This window comes from Pelophylax lessonae (genome assembly GCF_965119305.1).
Source record: "Pelophylax lessonae genome assembly, chromosome: 12".
Classification (NCBI taxonomy): Eukaryota; Metazoa; Chordata; class Amphibia; order Anura; family Ranidae; genus Pelophylax; species Pelophylax lessonae.
This window is the reverse complement of record NC_138779.1, coordinates 19036360-19051453: the sequence shown is the minus strand read 5'-3', so window position 1 is coordinate 19051453 and position 15094 is coordinate 19036360. Positions and strand designations below refer to the sequence as shown.

The 15094-nt window shown below is 45.5% G+C and overlaps 1 protein-coding gene across 1 annotated transcript in view; it reads right to left on the bottom strand.

Moving 5' to 3' along the window:
* Positions 1-15094, bottom strand: part of MEGF6 (multiple EGF like domains 6) — a 559396-nt gene that overhangs the window by 377593 nt on the left and 166709 nt on the right. The window contains exon 4 of the mRNA XM_082273280.1: positions 11389-11493. Within this exon, the coding sequence (XP_082129406.1) occupies positions 11389-11493 (105 nt within the window). The remainder of the gene's footprint in view (positions 1-11388; positions 11494-15094) is intronic.

Sequence of the window (15094 nt, the reverse complement as noted above, 5' to 3'; positions counted from 1 at the left end):
TATAAAAAAATGTGAAAAATATTGTTATTTTTTCAAAATTGTCGCTCTTTTTTTTGTTTATAGCGCAAAAAATAAAATCGCACAGGTGATCAAATACCACAAAAAGAAAGCTCTGTTTGTGGGGAAAAAAGGACGACAATTTCATTTGGGTACAGCGTCGCACGACCGCGCAATTATCCGTTAAAGTCACGCAGTGCCGAACCGCAAAATATGGCCTGGTCTTTGAGCAGCCAAATCCTCCGGGGCTTAAGTCAGGGGTATCAAACTCCACTTCCATCGCGGGCCGCATCAGCATTATGGTTTCCCTCAAAGGGCTGGTTATATCTGTAAGATTAGATGTCCAGAGCACCCCATGCCCCCTTACACCCTTACATCACAATTCAACCCCTTACCAGAGGGTGGATCTGGGAAGAAGTGCAGGGTCTGGAGGAGAACCAGAGAAGGGCTGGAGTCAGCTTCCAGAGTCTGCTGAATGCTGAGACCAGGGAAGGCAGAGATAAGGTGGTGTTGCTGATGCACAGAGAGTTGCAGGATCTGTAGGAGGAGTTCTGCCCTCCTCTCTGCTGTGGACTGCTGAGGAAGGGGGGAGGGGGGCAAAGACGAGCCTTTCTGCAGCTGCACAGATTACAGCAGGATCTGGCAAAGGAGTTCTGTCCTCTCTGCTGCCAACTACAGAGAAAAGGTGGGGGCAGAGACAAGGGGGCTGCCACAGCTGCATGAGAGGTTCGAGGGCCAGATGAAATGGCCTGGGGGGCCGCATTCGGCCCGCGGGCCTTGTGTTTGACACCTGTGGCCTAAGTGGTTAAAATCCCCATTTTCCTCATCTACAGGATCCTGCCTTTGAGTTTATTTTTGGCATTTAATTCACAGAGGATTGTGCTGCTACTCTTATTTGATAGATAACTACTCTCCACCCAATTTCTATACTTGTAAAGTTCCACTTTAATTCAACATTTCTGGGTTATTTTTGTAGCACACCAGCACAGCACCAGACACACATATGCACCACACATGTAATAAATGGCTTGAGGTGTCCTGGAAGACCGGAAGACTAAACGTTCAATCCGCAGACAGTTTGAGTCAATGGCGTATCATCGGCGGCTGAGCGTTTTTGGCAGGACGAGCCAAACAACGTATTGCCTAATCGCTTGCAAAACGTCCCGATTGCCTCCGCCGCCGCGCGCAAGGAGCTGATAAATACAACAACAGAAATATACTTCAGCCTCATAAGGGGAAAGTCTTCTCTCACGGCCGCTTTGCCGTTCGCTGCTCTGAATGTTTTCCTAATCTGTTTGTACGGATTGCGACTTGAGAGCTCCCAAGCGCACCGTTAGCCGGCTATTTGCCGTTAGTGACAAGCGCACCATCTGGAAGGAGAAGCTGGATGGCACATCTGGAGGTCTACGATCTGTTTTTACCACACTGTAATGGCCGCGTGTTAATGGCCTGTTAATGCCATGAAACACAAGAGCAGAACAGGATTGTAAATGCACAACGAGAGTGCAGGCTGGGGCGTCCTTGTTTGTTTAAAGGGGCTGTGTATATATTATATATTATAATATTTTTCATCAGGTCTACAAAATCTTTACCTAATTTTCATATATCTCTGGTCAAGTGAAGTTCTGTGATCTTATTCACAGGTTTACTAGTCTATTCTTAGCTGCTCTGTTGAAAGAAAAAGCTTGTTTTTTTAAAGAACTCATAAGCCTCATCATCCCCACTTCCTCTCCCTTCTGCTCTGTCCTAATGGGGCCCTATTAGGTTTTAATTAAAGCGGAGTTCCGCCACATACACTTTTTTGAGCTAAAAATACCCCCCTAATCCTAAGCTTTCCCCAATTACCCTAACACTAACCCCACATTACAGTACATTACATTTACTGAATAAAGATAAATACTTACCTTTAAAATTGATTGCAGAGCGCGGCCATCTCCGGTGTTGGCATCTGAAGCCGTGGTGTACTAACGCTGTGTCCTTCTTCCTGGTTTTGGGCTACCCAGAATGCCAATCGCAATCTCATGCATGAGCTGTAGATTGTGATCGGCACTCAGAGTAGCGGCCGGCCATTCCCATTGTATCCTGGGATTGATGACGCTCATCTCCCAGGACGCAATGCAAAGGAGGAAGTGACGTCTGGGGGCCGCGGCCGCACACAAGGAGGAAGAGGAAGGAAGGTAAGTTTATTATCATTAACCGCTTGCCGACTGCTCACAGTATATTTACTGCGGCAGTCGGCCCCTCACAGGCAGAGTGACGTAGGTCTACGTCGCTCGCCTGTGAGGCTCTGGGGAGCGAGCGCGCGCCCGCGGAGGCGCGCTCCCGCTCCCGCGCGGTCACGGGCTCCCCCGCGCGTGTGACCAGCGGACCCGATGTCCGCCGGTCACTCGGCGATCGGCGGGGGAGAGGGAGAATGTCAGGCAGCTTGTGTAAACAAGCCACCTGTCATTCTCCTCGCTGTAAAGACACTGATCACATGGATCTACTATGTAGATCCGTTGATCAGTGTCCTTACAGCTCAAGCCACAGCCAATCACAGTAGAAAACACGCCCCTAGGGACACACACAGCCCCTCCCTCCCAAATAAAGTTAACCCCTTCACTACCAGTGTATTTTTACAGTAACAGTGCATATATATAGCACTGATTACTGTAGTAATGTCACTGGTAACCCCAAAAGTGTCAAAAATGTCAGTCAAGGGTCCGATCTGTCCGCCCCAATGTCGCAGTACCGCAAAAAAAATCGCAGATCGCCGCCATTACACGTTAAAAAAAAAAACACCAAAAATGACAGAAATCTTTCCCTTTGTTAGTAAACGCGATAACTTTTGCGCAAACCAATCAAAATACGCTTTTTGCAATTTTTTTTACCAAACATAGGTAGCATAAAACAAATTGGCTGAAAATTTTAAAAAATTTTGATTTTTACATTTTTTTTTTTGGGGAATTTCATATAAAAAAATGTGAAAAATATTGTTATTTTTGCAAAATGTACGCTATTTTTTTTGTTTATAGCGCAAAAAGTAAAAATCGCACGGGTGATCAAATACCACCAAAAGAAAGCTCTGTTTGTGGGAAAAAAAGGACGCCAAATTTGTTTAGATACAGCGTCGCACGACCGCGCAATTGTCTGTTAAAGTCACGCAGTGCCGAATCGCAAAATACCCCCTGGTCGTTTAGCAGGAAAATCCTTCGGGCTTAAGTGGTTAAAAACAAGGTAAGTGAAACAAAAAAAAATATTAATTATCCAATTCTTTTTCAGGTTTTTTTAAGCTAACTGATGCTGCAAAGTTTATTTTTAGGCTGGAACTCAGCTTTAACCACTTTAAGACGGGAAGGATTTGCCCCCTTAATGACCAGGCTGTAGTTTGCGATTCGGTACTGCGTTACTTTAACTGACAATTGCGCGGTCATGCGACGCTGTACCCAAATAAAATTTATGTCCTTTTTTTCCCACTAATAGTGCTTTCTTTTGGTGGTATTTGATCACCTGTACGATTTTTATTTTTTGCGCTATAAACAAAAAAAAAAAAGAGCGACAATTTTGATAAAAAAAAACAATATTTTTCACATTCTGCTATATAACATTCCCCAAAAAAAATTTAAAATAAATTTTTTAACATTTTAGGCCAATTTGTTTTCTGCTAAAAAAAAAAAAAAAATCGCAATAAGCGTATTTTGATTGGTTTGCACAAAATTGATTGTGTCTACTAACTACTGGAAAGATTTTTTACTAGTAATGGCGGCAATCTGCGATTTTTTGTGGGACTGCGACATTGCAGCGGACAGATTGGACCCTTGACTGACATTTTTGACACTTTTGGGGGGACCAGTGACATTACTAAAGTAATCAGTGCTAAAAATATGCACTGTTACTGTAATAATGCCATTGGGAGGGAAGGGGTTAACCCTGTGGGTGATCAAGGGGTTAAATGTGAGCCTAGGAGAGTGATTCTAACTGTGGGGGGCGTGGCTTCTGAAATGACCATAGAGACATGTGATTCTATATAGAAGGATCACAGGCGCTCTGTGATCATTCCAGAGAGAAGAACGGTCGGATGTGTTTACAACATCTGACCGTTCTTCTCTCTCAGCGGGGAATGATCGAGGGTGTCAGGCGGCAATCGGAGCTGACGAGCGCCCCCTAGCCTCCTGCTTGCGACCGACATATAGCTACGTCGGTTTGCCAAGGAGCGGCTGCTTGCCGCAGTATAACTGCGGCGGGCGGTCATAAAGCAGTTAAGGAGACTGGTTTTTCCCTAGGTTAGGGAAAATAAGGTCACCTTTAAATTATCTTCCTAATATTGAAAGATAATAGCCTTAATAAAAAAAATTAACATCAGCCTATCAAATTTTTACAACACTTCCAGATACATTGTCAGGACTTTTAGAACCGCTGCCAGTACTTTAAATGGTATTCGCAGAATCCCTGCCAGAACTTCCAATGGAACTCACAGACTCCATGCCAGTACTTCCAATGATATTCGCAGAATCCCTGCCAGAACTTCCAATGGATCTCACAGAATTCACGCCAGTGCGTCCAATGGTATTTGCAAAATCCCTGCCAGATCTTCCAATGGAACTCACAGAATCTATGCCAGTACTTCCAATGGTATTTGCAGAATCCCTGCCAGTACTTTCAATGGAACTCAAAGAATACCCCTGGCTGATTTTGACTACTCTCTCTTATCCAGCCTAGTTTACCAGCTACCTGTTGCTGACCCATACTGTCTGACCTCTCTCTCCTAGCCATCTGCCAAGACCCCCGCTTCATCCCATCCGCAGTCTGGTCTCCTGCCTCTTCACAGTAACCCTACTTTACCACTTACACCCTAAAGCCAATCCCAGGAGCTGCCTATCAAGACCCTTGATTGATCCCATGTGTGCTCTGGTCTCCTGTCTCCACACACTGTAGTCCTACTTTACCACTTACACCCTTATGGGCCAATCCGAGAGGTCACCTGCTAAGATTCTTGCTTGATCCTGTCTGTGGTCTGGACTTCTGTCTCCATTCCATAGCCCTCTCTCCCTGCCACCTGCCAAGACCCCTGCTTGGTCTCCTGTCTCCATACCATAGACCTCTCTCTCTCTCTGCCCCCTGCCAAGACCCCTACTTAATCTCATCCGAACTCTGGACTCCTGTCCCCACACCGTAACCCTACTTTTTCAACTTACACCCTTATGAGCCGATCCCAGAGTTCACCTGCCAAGACCCTTGCTTGATACTGACTGTGCTCTGATCAACTGTCTCCATACCATAGCTCTTCTTTACCACTTACATCTTAATGGCCAATGTCGGGGGCTGCCTGCCAAGACCCCTGCTTGATCCTGTCTGTTCTCTGATCTCCTGTCTCCACACCATAGGCCTACTTTACCATTTACACCTTTATGGAGAAATCCCACTGATCACCTGCCAAGACCCTTGCTTGATCCTGACTGTGCTCTGGTCAACTGTCTCCATACCATGGCCTACTTTACCATTTACACCTTTATGGGGAAATCCCACTGGTCACCTGCCAAGACCCTTGCTGGATCCTGACTGTGCTCTGATCAACTGTCTCCATACCATGGCTCTTCTTTACCACTTACATCTTAATGGCCAATGTTGAAGGCTGCTTGCCAAGACCCCTGCTTGATCCTGTCTGTTCTCTGATCTCCTGTCTCCACACCATAGGCCTACTTTACCATTTACACCTTTATGGGGAAATCCTGATGGTCACCTGCCAAGACCCTTGCTCGATCCTGACTGTGCTCTGATCAACTGTCTCCATACCATGGCCTACTTTACCATTTACACCTTTATGGGGAAATCCCACTGGTCAGCTGCCAAGACCCTTGCTTGATCCTGACTGTGCTCTGGTCAACTGTCTCCATACCATAGCTCTTCTTTACCACTTACATCATAATGGCCAATGTCGGGGGCTGCCTGCCAAGACCCCTGCTTGATCCTATATGTGGTCTGATCTCCGGTTTCCACACCATAGGCATACTTTACCATTTGTACCCTTATGGGCCAATCCTAGGGGCAGCAACTTGGTGCCAGTTGCAGCAAAGAGTTCCAAGGGCCACTAGGGTTTCTGACCCATCTACTCCATAAGGAGCTCTGGTAAAGACCAACTGATAGTTAGATTCTGCACCCTGGGACAGTCTGTGTCACCTGCCAGAGGGTAATCTAACACAAATTCTTCCTTTTGTGTTCCTAGATCAGTACAAGAATAGAAAGTTTGGCTTCTTATGCCAACAAGTACTCTTCTTCCCTTTTCCACTCTAATTTATAAAGGCCTTTTGTCAACATCACATTATAAATGGTCTACTTGAGGCCTACTCCTCATTATATCTGCTACCTGAAAACTTCCTCCTGTCTTAGCAGTAGGTCTGTGCTGCTTATTTTAGTTTCCCACCAACAGCAACCTTCTCTACATAATGGGTAACGTAAATTCTTAGTCTCATCCTGAGAGAACTATACTTTTACTGCCTTGGTGTCAACCCGGACACCCTGGGGTGAGGACCTCACCTTGCCTCGTGGAAGTAAATGTTGGGTTGATTCAATTTTTTCATAATATTTCCCTTACATAACATTTTATACCAATACCAATTGATTGTGAATAACCGCTACTAGTTATACCATGACCATAGATGAGAACCTTCAAAGACCCTATCAGGAAATTTGGACCTTGTGCCTAGATCCTCCAAAAGGAGGATCAAGTTCTTACTTGCAAAGCTGCCACCACACAGTGCCTCTCTGTAGGGCAACGTGCCCTGCATTCCCCAAGGTTTGAAAGACTTTAAGAGAGAAAGCAGCTGCCTCCTCTATCTGGGGGTACTGGTGGACAACAGGCTTGGCAGTGGCATGCAATGCCAAGCCGCTGCAAGCAAAGCCAACAAAATACTGGGATGTATAAAAAGGGGATTCACTCCAGAAATAAAGAGATTATTCTCCCACTCTACAAGACTCTGGTCCGGCCACAGCTGGAGTATTCTGTCCAGTTCTGGGCACCGGTCCTCAGGAAGGATGTGCTGGAACTGGAGAAAGTCCAGAGAAGGGCAACAAAAATAATTAGGGGAATGGAGGACATCAGCTATGAGGAAAGACTACAAGCACTGAACCTATTCTCTCTGGAGAAGAGACGATTGAGGGGGGATATGATATCAATGTACAAATACTGGACTGGTGACCCTAGCATAAGGAACAAACTTTTTAGAGGAAGGGAATATAATAAGACACGTGGCCACTCACTAAAACTAGAGGAAAAATGGTTTAGCCTTAAAATACGTAAGGGGTTCTTCACTGTCAGAGCAGTAAGGATGTGGAATTCTCTTCCACAAGCAGTCGTATCAGCAGGGAGCATCGATAGTTTCAAAAAACTATTAGATGGGCACCTTAAAGACCACAACATACAGGGGTATACAATGTACAACATACAGGGGTATACAATGTACAACATACAGGGGTATACAATGTACAACATACAGGGGTATACAATGTACAACATGCAGGGGTATATAATGTACAACATACAGGGGTATATAATGTACAACATACAGGGGTATACAATGTACAACATACAGGGGTATACAATGTACAACATACAGGGGTATACAATGTACAACATACAGGGGTATACAATGTACAACATACAGGAGTATACAATGTACAACATACAGGAGTATACAATGTACGGTTAACAGCAAACACACACACACATCATAGGTTGAACTGGATGGACTGATGTCTTTTTTCAACCTCACAAACTATGTAACTATGTATGTAAGAACAATCACAGCAGTGGAAAAATATTAATAACTTTAGTTTACTGTAGTGCCAAATGTCCCTTCTCAGGGTTCCCATCACAAATCACAAAGAAAGATGGCATCTTTAAGACCATTCACATACCCGCCTCGGCAGTCCACACGTAAATAAAATATGCAATGTGTGTTTGTGTTGTGACAGAATCCTTTAGTGTCAACACGACTCACGAATGCAGAGCAACCATTTTTCCATCTTCACGCACATTTGATATCATCAAATTGAAATGTAAATTGAAACGAGAAAGGAAACTATAATTGTCTATAATGTTGACTTCACCTATCTGGAAAAATAATCTGCCAGATTTTCATTTAATATAAAAAAAAAAGGCAAACAGAGTTTGAGGAGGTTTAACTCTTGCCTCGTATATGTGATGCAGGCATGTGCTTTATAAAAGTGCAGGAAAACTTTTGTTTAAATACACTATATTGTCAAAAGTATTGGGACACCTGCCTTTACACACACATGAACTTTAATGGCATCCCAGTCTTAGTCTGTAGGGTTCAATATTGAGTTGGCCCACCCTTTGCTGCTATAACAGCTTCAACCCTTCTGGGAAGGCTGTCCACAAGGTTTAGGAGTGTGTCTATGGGAATGTTTGACCATTCTTCCAGAAGCGCATTTGTGAGGTCAGGCATTGATGTTGTATGAGAAGGCCTGGCTGGCAGTCTCTGCTCTAATTCATCCTTATGGTATTCTATCAGGTTGAGGTCAGGACTCAAGTTCCTCCACCCAAAACTCGCGCATCCATTTCCTTATGGACTTTGCTTTGTGCACTGGTCCAAATCATTTGGTGGAGGGGGGATTATGGTGTGGGGTTGTTTTTTCAGGGGTTGGGCTTGGCCCCTTAGTTCCAGTGAAGGGAACTCTTAAGGCGTCAGCATACCAAGACATTTTGGGTAATTTCATGCTCCCAACTTTGTGGGAACAGTTTGGGGATTGCCCCTTCCTGTTCCAACATGACTGCTCACCAGTGCACAAAGCAAGGTCCATAAAGACATGGATGAGCGAGTTTGGGGTGGAGGAACTTCACTGGCCTGCACAGAGTCCTGATCTCAACCCAATAGAACACCTTTGGGATGAGTTAGAGCAGAGACTGTGATAGTGATCGGCGATATTTTTGTACATTAAAAGTGTTTTATTTTTTTTGACAGGTACTCTTGTGGAGGGATCTGGGGGTCTAAAAGACCCCAACCCCCTCCTATGCACTTAAAAGCATTCAAAACCCCAAGTTTGGCTGTTTTGAATGCTGTCATTATATTGAATTTGGTGCCGAGTACCCGGAAGTGATGTCATGACATTACTTTCGGGTTTTTGCATGGAGACCCGATTAGAGCCGAATGCGGCTTTGATCGAATCTTCTCTTCAGCGGCCATGCAGGCTGGTTGCCTGGGTCTCCCCTCCCGCTCCTTGTAATGACAGCTGAGTGGCTGCTCAGCCGCATCGGTTGTCATTACAAGACAGTCAACCGTCGGCTATGGACGCCGGTACCGGGGTGATGCCTCTAGCTGCAGGCATCACTCCGGTACAAGCACTTTCCCGAAATATCGGCAATATCGGTCACCTCAGGGGCCGATTCCGATATATCGGGGAAAGTGCATATCGGCCCCCGATATATCGGCTTTGCCGATAATCGGTCGATCCCTAGACTGCGGTCCAGGTCTTCTCATCTAACATCAGTGCCTGACCTCACAAATGCGCTTCTGGAAGAATACAAACAAAGGAACAGACCCAAATTTAAAGATTGCATAAAGAAAGGAAGAAAAGGCACCACGTCCCAAATAATGCGTAGAAGGAAAAGGAATTGGGAGGGGCGTATGTAGGGGACTTTTTAACAGGGTGCCAACATGAAACAATGTATTAGAAGCATGTAATATAAAAAATATGTAATTTTTATTGAGAAAACAAATAATTAAAAGATGTAAACTGTATTTCGACAGAGAAATCAGTATTACAGCAGAAATTGGTTTATAAAATCATATGCGTGTTGACATTACAATTGCATAAATACAGTACATTGTATTCTACACAGGGGTCTTTTCATAGCAGTTTGTAGACCCTATTACCAGCCAGAAGAATGTCCTGGTTAGCGTCTGTGTAGAGATGAGTGGTGCCCAGAACTGTAGCCCGACATGTTTCGCGGCAAAAGCCGCTTCCTCAGGGGCAGTTGAGGGATTGCACAAACATCAATACAATAACTGAGAAGAAGGCAATTATCTGCACCGCAAGCCTGGAGTCAGGACCGCAAGGTAGGTATGTCCCCCCCGGGGGCGAGCACGGGAGCCAACCAAAAACAAAGCGGTTATTCAAACAGGTCTAAGTCTAAGTCGCTTGGAATGATCTCTTGAGGGCAGGGATCGGGGTAGTGGAGACCAAGTTCCCAGAGGAGGAACCAAAGCGGTCCGTAACACGGCCAAATAGGGAAGGTGCCAAAATGGCGTCCTCCGTGGCTGGTGTTGGTGGAAACAGCGTCTCCCGTCCCTGCTGATGCATCAGCAGGGACGGGAGACGCTGTTTCCACCAACACCAGCCACGGAGGACGCCATTTTGGCACCTTCCCTATTTGGCCGTGTTACGGACCGCTTTGGTTCCTCCTCTGGGAACTTGGTCTCCACTACCCCGATCCCTGCCCTCAAGAGATCATTCCAAGCGACTTAGACTTAGACCTGTTTGAATAACCGCTTTGTTTTTGGTTGGCTCCCGTGCTCGCCCCCGGGGGGGACATACCTACCTTGCGGTCCTGACTCCAGGCTTGCGGTGCAGATAATTGCCTTCTTCTCAGTTATTGTATTGATGTTTGTGCAATCCCTCAACTGCCCCTGAGGAAGCGGCTTTTGCCGCGAAACATGTCGGGCTACAGTTCTGGGCACCACTCATCTCTACACAGACGCTAACCAGGACATTCTTCTGGCTGGTAATAGGGTCTACAAACTGCTATGAAAAGACCCCTGTGTAGAATACAATGTACTGTATTTATGCAATTGTAATGTCAACACGCATATGATTTTATAAACCAATTTCTGCTGTAATACTGATTTCTCTGTCGAAATACAGTTTACATCTTTTAATTATTTGTTTTCTCAATAAAAATTACATATTTTTTATATTACATGCTTCTAATACATTGTTTCATGTTGGCACCCTGTTAAAAAGTCCCCTACATACGCCCCTCCCAATTCCTTTTCCTTCTACGCTTCTGGAAGAATGGTCAAACATTCCCATAGACACACTCCTAAACCTTGTGGACAGCCTTCCCAGATGAGTTGAAGCTGTTATAGCTGCAAAGGGTGGGCCAACTCAATATTGAACCCTACGGACTAAGACTGGGATGCCATTAAAGTTAATTTGTGTGTAAAGGCAGGTGTCCCAATACTTTTGACAATAGTGTGTATTCCTTAACAACCACAGAGGATGTGAGTGAGTCTCCAGGTGAGTTGCACTGTGCAGAGGGAGAGAAAGTGCTGCATGCCGCATGTGCATCCAGGAAAACAAAAGCACTCCCAGAGTGCAGAGCATGTGAGGAAATGACACAACCTCCTAGTGTTTAGGAAGCTGTGATATATAAGTACACTGTGTGTCACCTACCGTACTGGCAGCGCGGTCCTTGAAATCCAGAGGGACAGAGACATCGCTGGGACGATCCTTCCACACAATTTCCTCCATTGAAACAAATGCCGGCATTACAGGCGGCTGCAAAAGAGAAGAGCAAAAATCAGAGCTTTACTGTCCCGGTGCACCGAGGTCCCTTCAATCCCCCCAACCACAGTGTTACTACTAGAGCCTGCTAGAGCCCAGTGCAGCTCACAGCTGACTCAGGAAAATTCTAAGGCGGCTTTATTATGTTGAGCCCTGGCACTCTGCCCGTGCAAACCTCCTTTAAAAATGCAAGTTACCTGGCAGCCTCTGGAATTACTCAATCACCTATCCAGGAAAAGTTGGAATTCCTGTTCTGCATATTTGTTCCGGGTCAGAAACCCAGATAAGGGTAAAAGCCAAAGGATCAACATGATGTTCAGGCAACTAGAATTATCAGTCTATGTGCTGGGAGGGGGGAGCTGAGATTCTGGGTCACTGCTGGGAGGGGGGATCAGGGTGAGATGAGCTGCTACTTACTGCTGGGGGGGGGACAGTCAGCTGAGCTTCTGGGTCACTGCTGGGAGGGGGGATCAGGGTGAGATGAGCTGCTAGTTACTGCTGGGATGGGTTGAGCTTCTGAGTCACTGCTGGTGAGGAAAGCAGGGTGAGCTGAGCTTCTGGGTCACTTCTGGGAGGGGGGAGCATAGTAAGATGAGCTGCTAGTTACTGCTGTGAGGGGGGGAGCTGAGCTGCTGTGTCACTGCTGGGTGAGGGGGGAGCAGGGTGAGCTGATCTTCTGAGTCACTGTTGGATGAGGGGGGAACGGGGTGAGCTGAGCTTCTGAGTCACTGCTGGGAGGAGGGAGCAGGGTGTGATGAGCTGCTAGTTACTGCTGTGAGGGGGGGGGAGCAGTGAGCTGAGCTTCTGAGTCACTGCTGGGTGAGGGAGTGGGAGCAAGGTAAGCTGAGCTTCTGAGTCACTGCTGGGTGAGGGAGTGGGAGCAAGGTAAGCTGAGCTTCTAAATCACTGTTGGGTGAGGGGGTGGGAGCAAGGTAAGCTGAGCTTCTGAGTCACTGTTGGTGAGGAGGGAGCAGGGTGAACTGAACTTCTGAGTCCCTGTTGGGAGGGGGGGGAGCAGGGTGGGCTGAGCTTCTGAGTCACTGCTGGGTGAGGGGGGAGTAGGGTGAGCTGAGCTTCTGAGTCACATTTGGGTGAGGGGCTGTTAATTAGTTCTGTAAGGGTGGGGTAGGGTAAGATGAACTGTCACTGATGTGAGGGGGGGGGGAGCAGGGGTTGCTGGGCTGCTGAGTCACTGTTGGTAGAGTGTAGCGGATGAGTGTAGCTGCTGAGTCACTGTTCTGAGGAGGGGGAGGCAAGGGTGAGCTGAGCTGCTGAGTCACCATTGGTAGATTAGAGAAGGATGAGCTTAGCTGCTGAGTCTTTGATGGAAGGGGTTAAAGGGTGATCTGAGCTGCTGGGAGAAAATACTTTTTAACGGAACCGTGATCCACAATGTTCTTGTGTGCTTCCGTCAGAATACCGCTTCACTCAGTCTTGAACATACAGTAGATATCAGATATTATCGCCGCAATATACAAGTCTAGCCGACAACTTAGCTTGTATAAGATCTGGAACATTTATTGAACAAACTCACACACAATATATACCACACCAGGTCAGGTGAGCCTGATTACATTAGCATATGCAGATGAAATTGCATACAGAAACATAATTAACCTGAGCTAATTAAGTAGCCATCTGGACAGAAACAATAGGTGAATGGAAATCCAGACCTGGACAATGTTATAATTAACATGCTAATTAACTCAGCACTGCAACAAGGCTAAAACAAAGTACATTGCACATTACCCTACGTATAAACACAGAACACTTTATTAAACAGACAATAGCAGAACACCCCCAGTCGCAGACTGTCCCCGTCTCCTACATTGAAGTACTTGAAATTCACATCTAAGCAATGCTTTGATTATTCAGAAGTCACAGACTTCATGGCAACGGTCTACAACAGTCTATGAGGCAAACCTCATACAACATTCTATCATTCTGATACAGTGGAATTAATGTATCATAGATTTCTTGAGGGATATTGTGGATAAATATTACTGTCCCATTTGAAGTAATCCAAAACCATATTCGCAATGTCCATTAATAAGTTTTCCATCATTTTCTCAGGCACCCTGTGCCCCTAATAGACACAGGGTGACTTACACATAAGAGTAGTGTTCCCTTAAAAGCCATAGTCAGTAGGCAAGAGGCTAGCCTGCAGTCATCTGTCCTGAAGGAGTTTGTCACAGACTTCAGTGTATCTGCTGTAATTTAAGGATGAATAACTTTACAGTGCATGCAGCTGCCGATGTTAGTGAGGGTTTGCTCTGCAATTTATTTACTGTATAAGAATATAATATTTTACATACACTCATTCCAGAAAAAAATATTTTGACATTTTGGCTGCCATTGCTGGCCTCCTGAAGAAAATGCTATTGTCCTGGCTGCGTCTGGCTAAACTACATTTGTAACACACATTCGGAACATACCTGTTGTCAATAGGTGTCAGAAAAGTGTCGGAATCTCTTATTGTGAAAGTTGTTTCAGATCAGCGACTCAGAAGGCACTGAAACCAAAGCATCAATGTGACAGCCAGGGAACTAGCATTCTAAAGAGGAGAGCACAGCAATGGCATCCACTATGATTCTCCCAGGACAGAATCCTTTGAAGGGATTTTAAGGGTCCATTTACATAGCATGTAACATGTGTTAGTGCAATGCAACAGCTGTGACTGATTTGCTACCCGCTGATAGAAATCATCCACTTCAAGCACAGGGCACTCCACAACCTTCAAAAACAATCATGAAAAGGCGAGTGCCACTGGGTCGCCTAAAAATACATGTAGCTTTATTAAATACAGGTGAAAAATAGCCAAAAAAAAATGCCAACGCGTTTCAGCCATTAGGCTGAGGTCATTGCTAAGGCCTGAAACGCATTGGAGTTTTATGGGCTATTTTTCACATGTACTCAATAAAGCTTCATGCATATTTAGCTGACTCAGTGGCGCTCGCCTTTTCCCTTTTCCTGTTGTGCTTTGAGGTTCCATTCATTTTAAATAGCACCCAATGCACTAAGGCAAAGCAGCTACATTTTAGCACCGCAAAGCAGAGGAAAAAAATGGTCCCATCCAACCCTCAGCGCAATAGGGTGCATTAGCAGCCCATTCAATTTAACTGACTGCCTTAACTCAAGGCACGTCACCATGCGACATAACATGCGTTTAAGAAGTAAATGGGCCCTACGAGCATGAGAACTACATGGGCTGCCATTAGTGACAATGAAAGTTTCCTGCTGATGTCTTCCTTCCAAATCACCGCCCTGGAACAAGCATGCAGGGCATAAAAGTCAGAACTCCTTATTTGCATACATGTACAAGGTCAGCGACTCAGAAAGTGCTGAAGCCAAAGGAATAACATGACTACAAAGAAGTGAAACACTCCAGTGATCCCCTAGAGCAGTTGTGGTCAGCTTTTTTTTTAATAAGGGGGGCCTTAAGTGAAACCCCTGATAAAATTATGGGTATAACAGAAGAAATGGTCAGAGACTGAGGACATGATACAGAGATGTTCAGAGACTGCAGACATGATACATTAGATGGTCAGAGACTGCAGACATGATACAGGAAATGTCAGAGAATGAAGACATGATA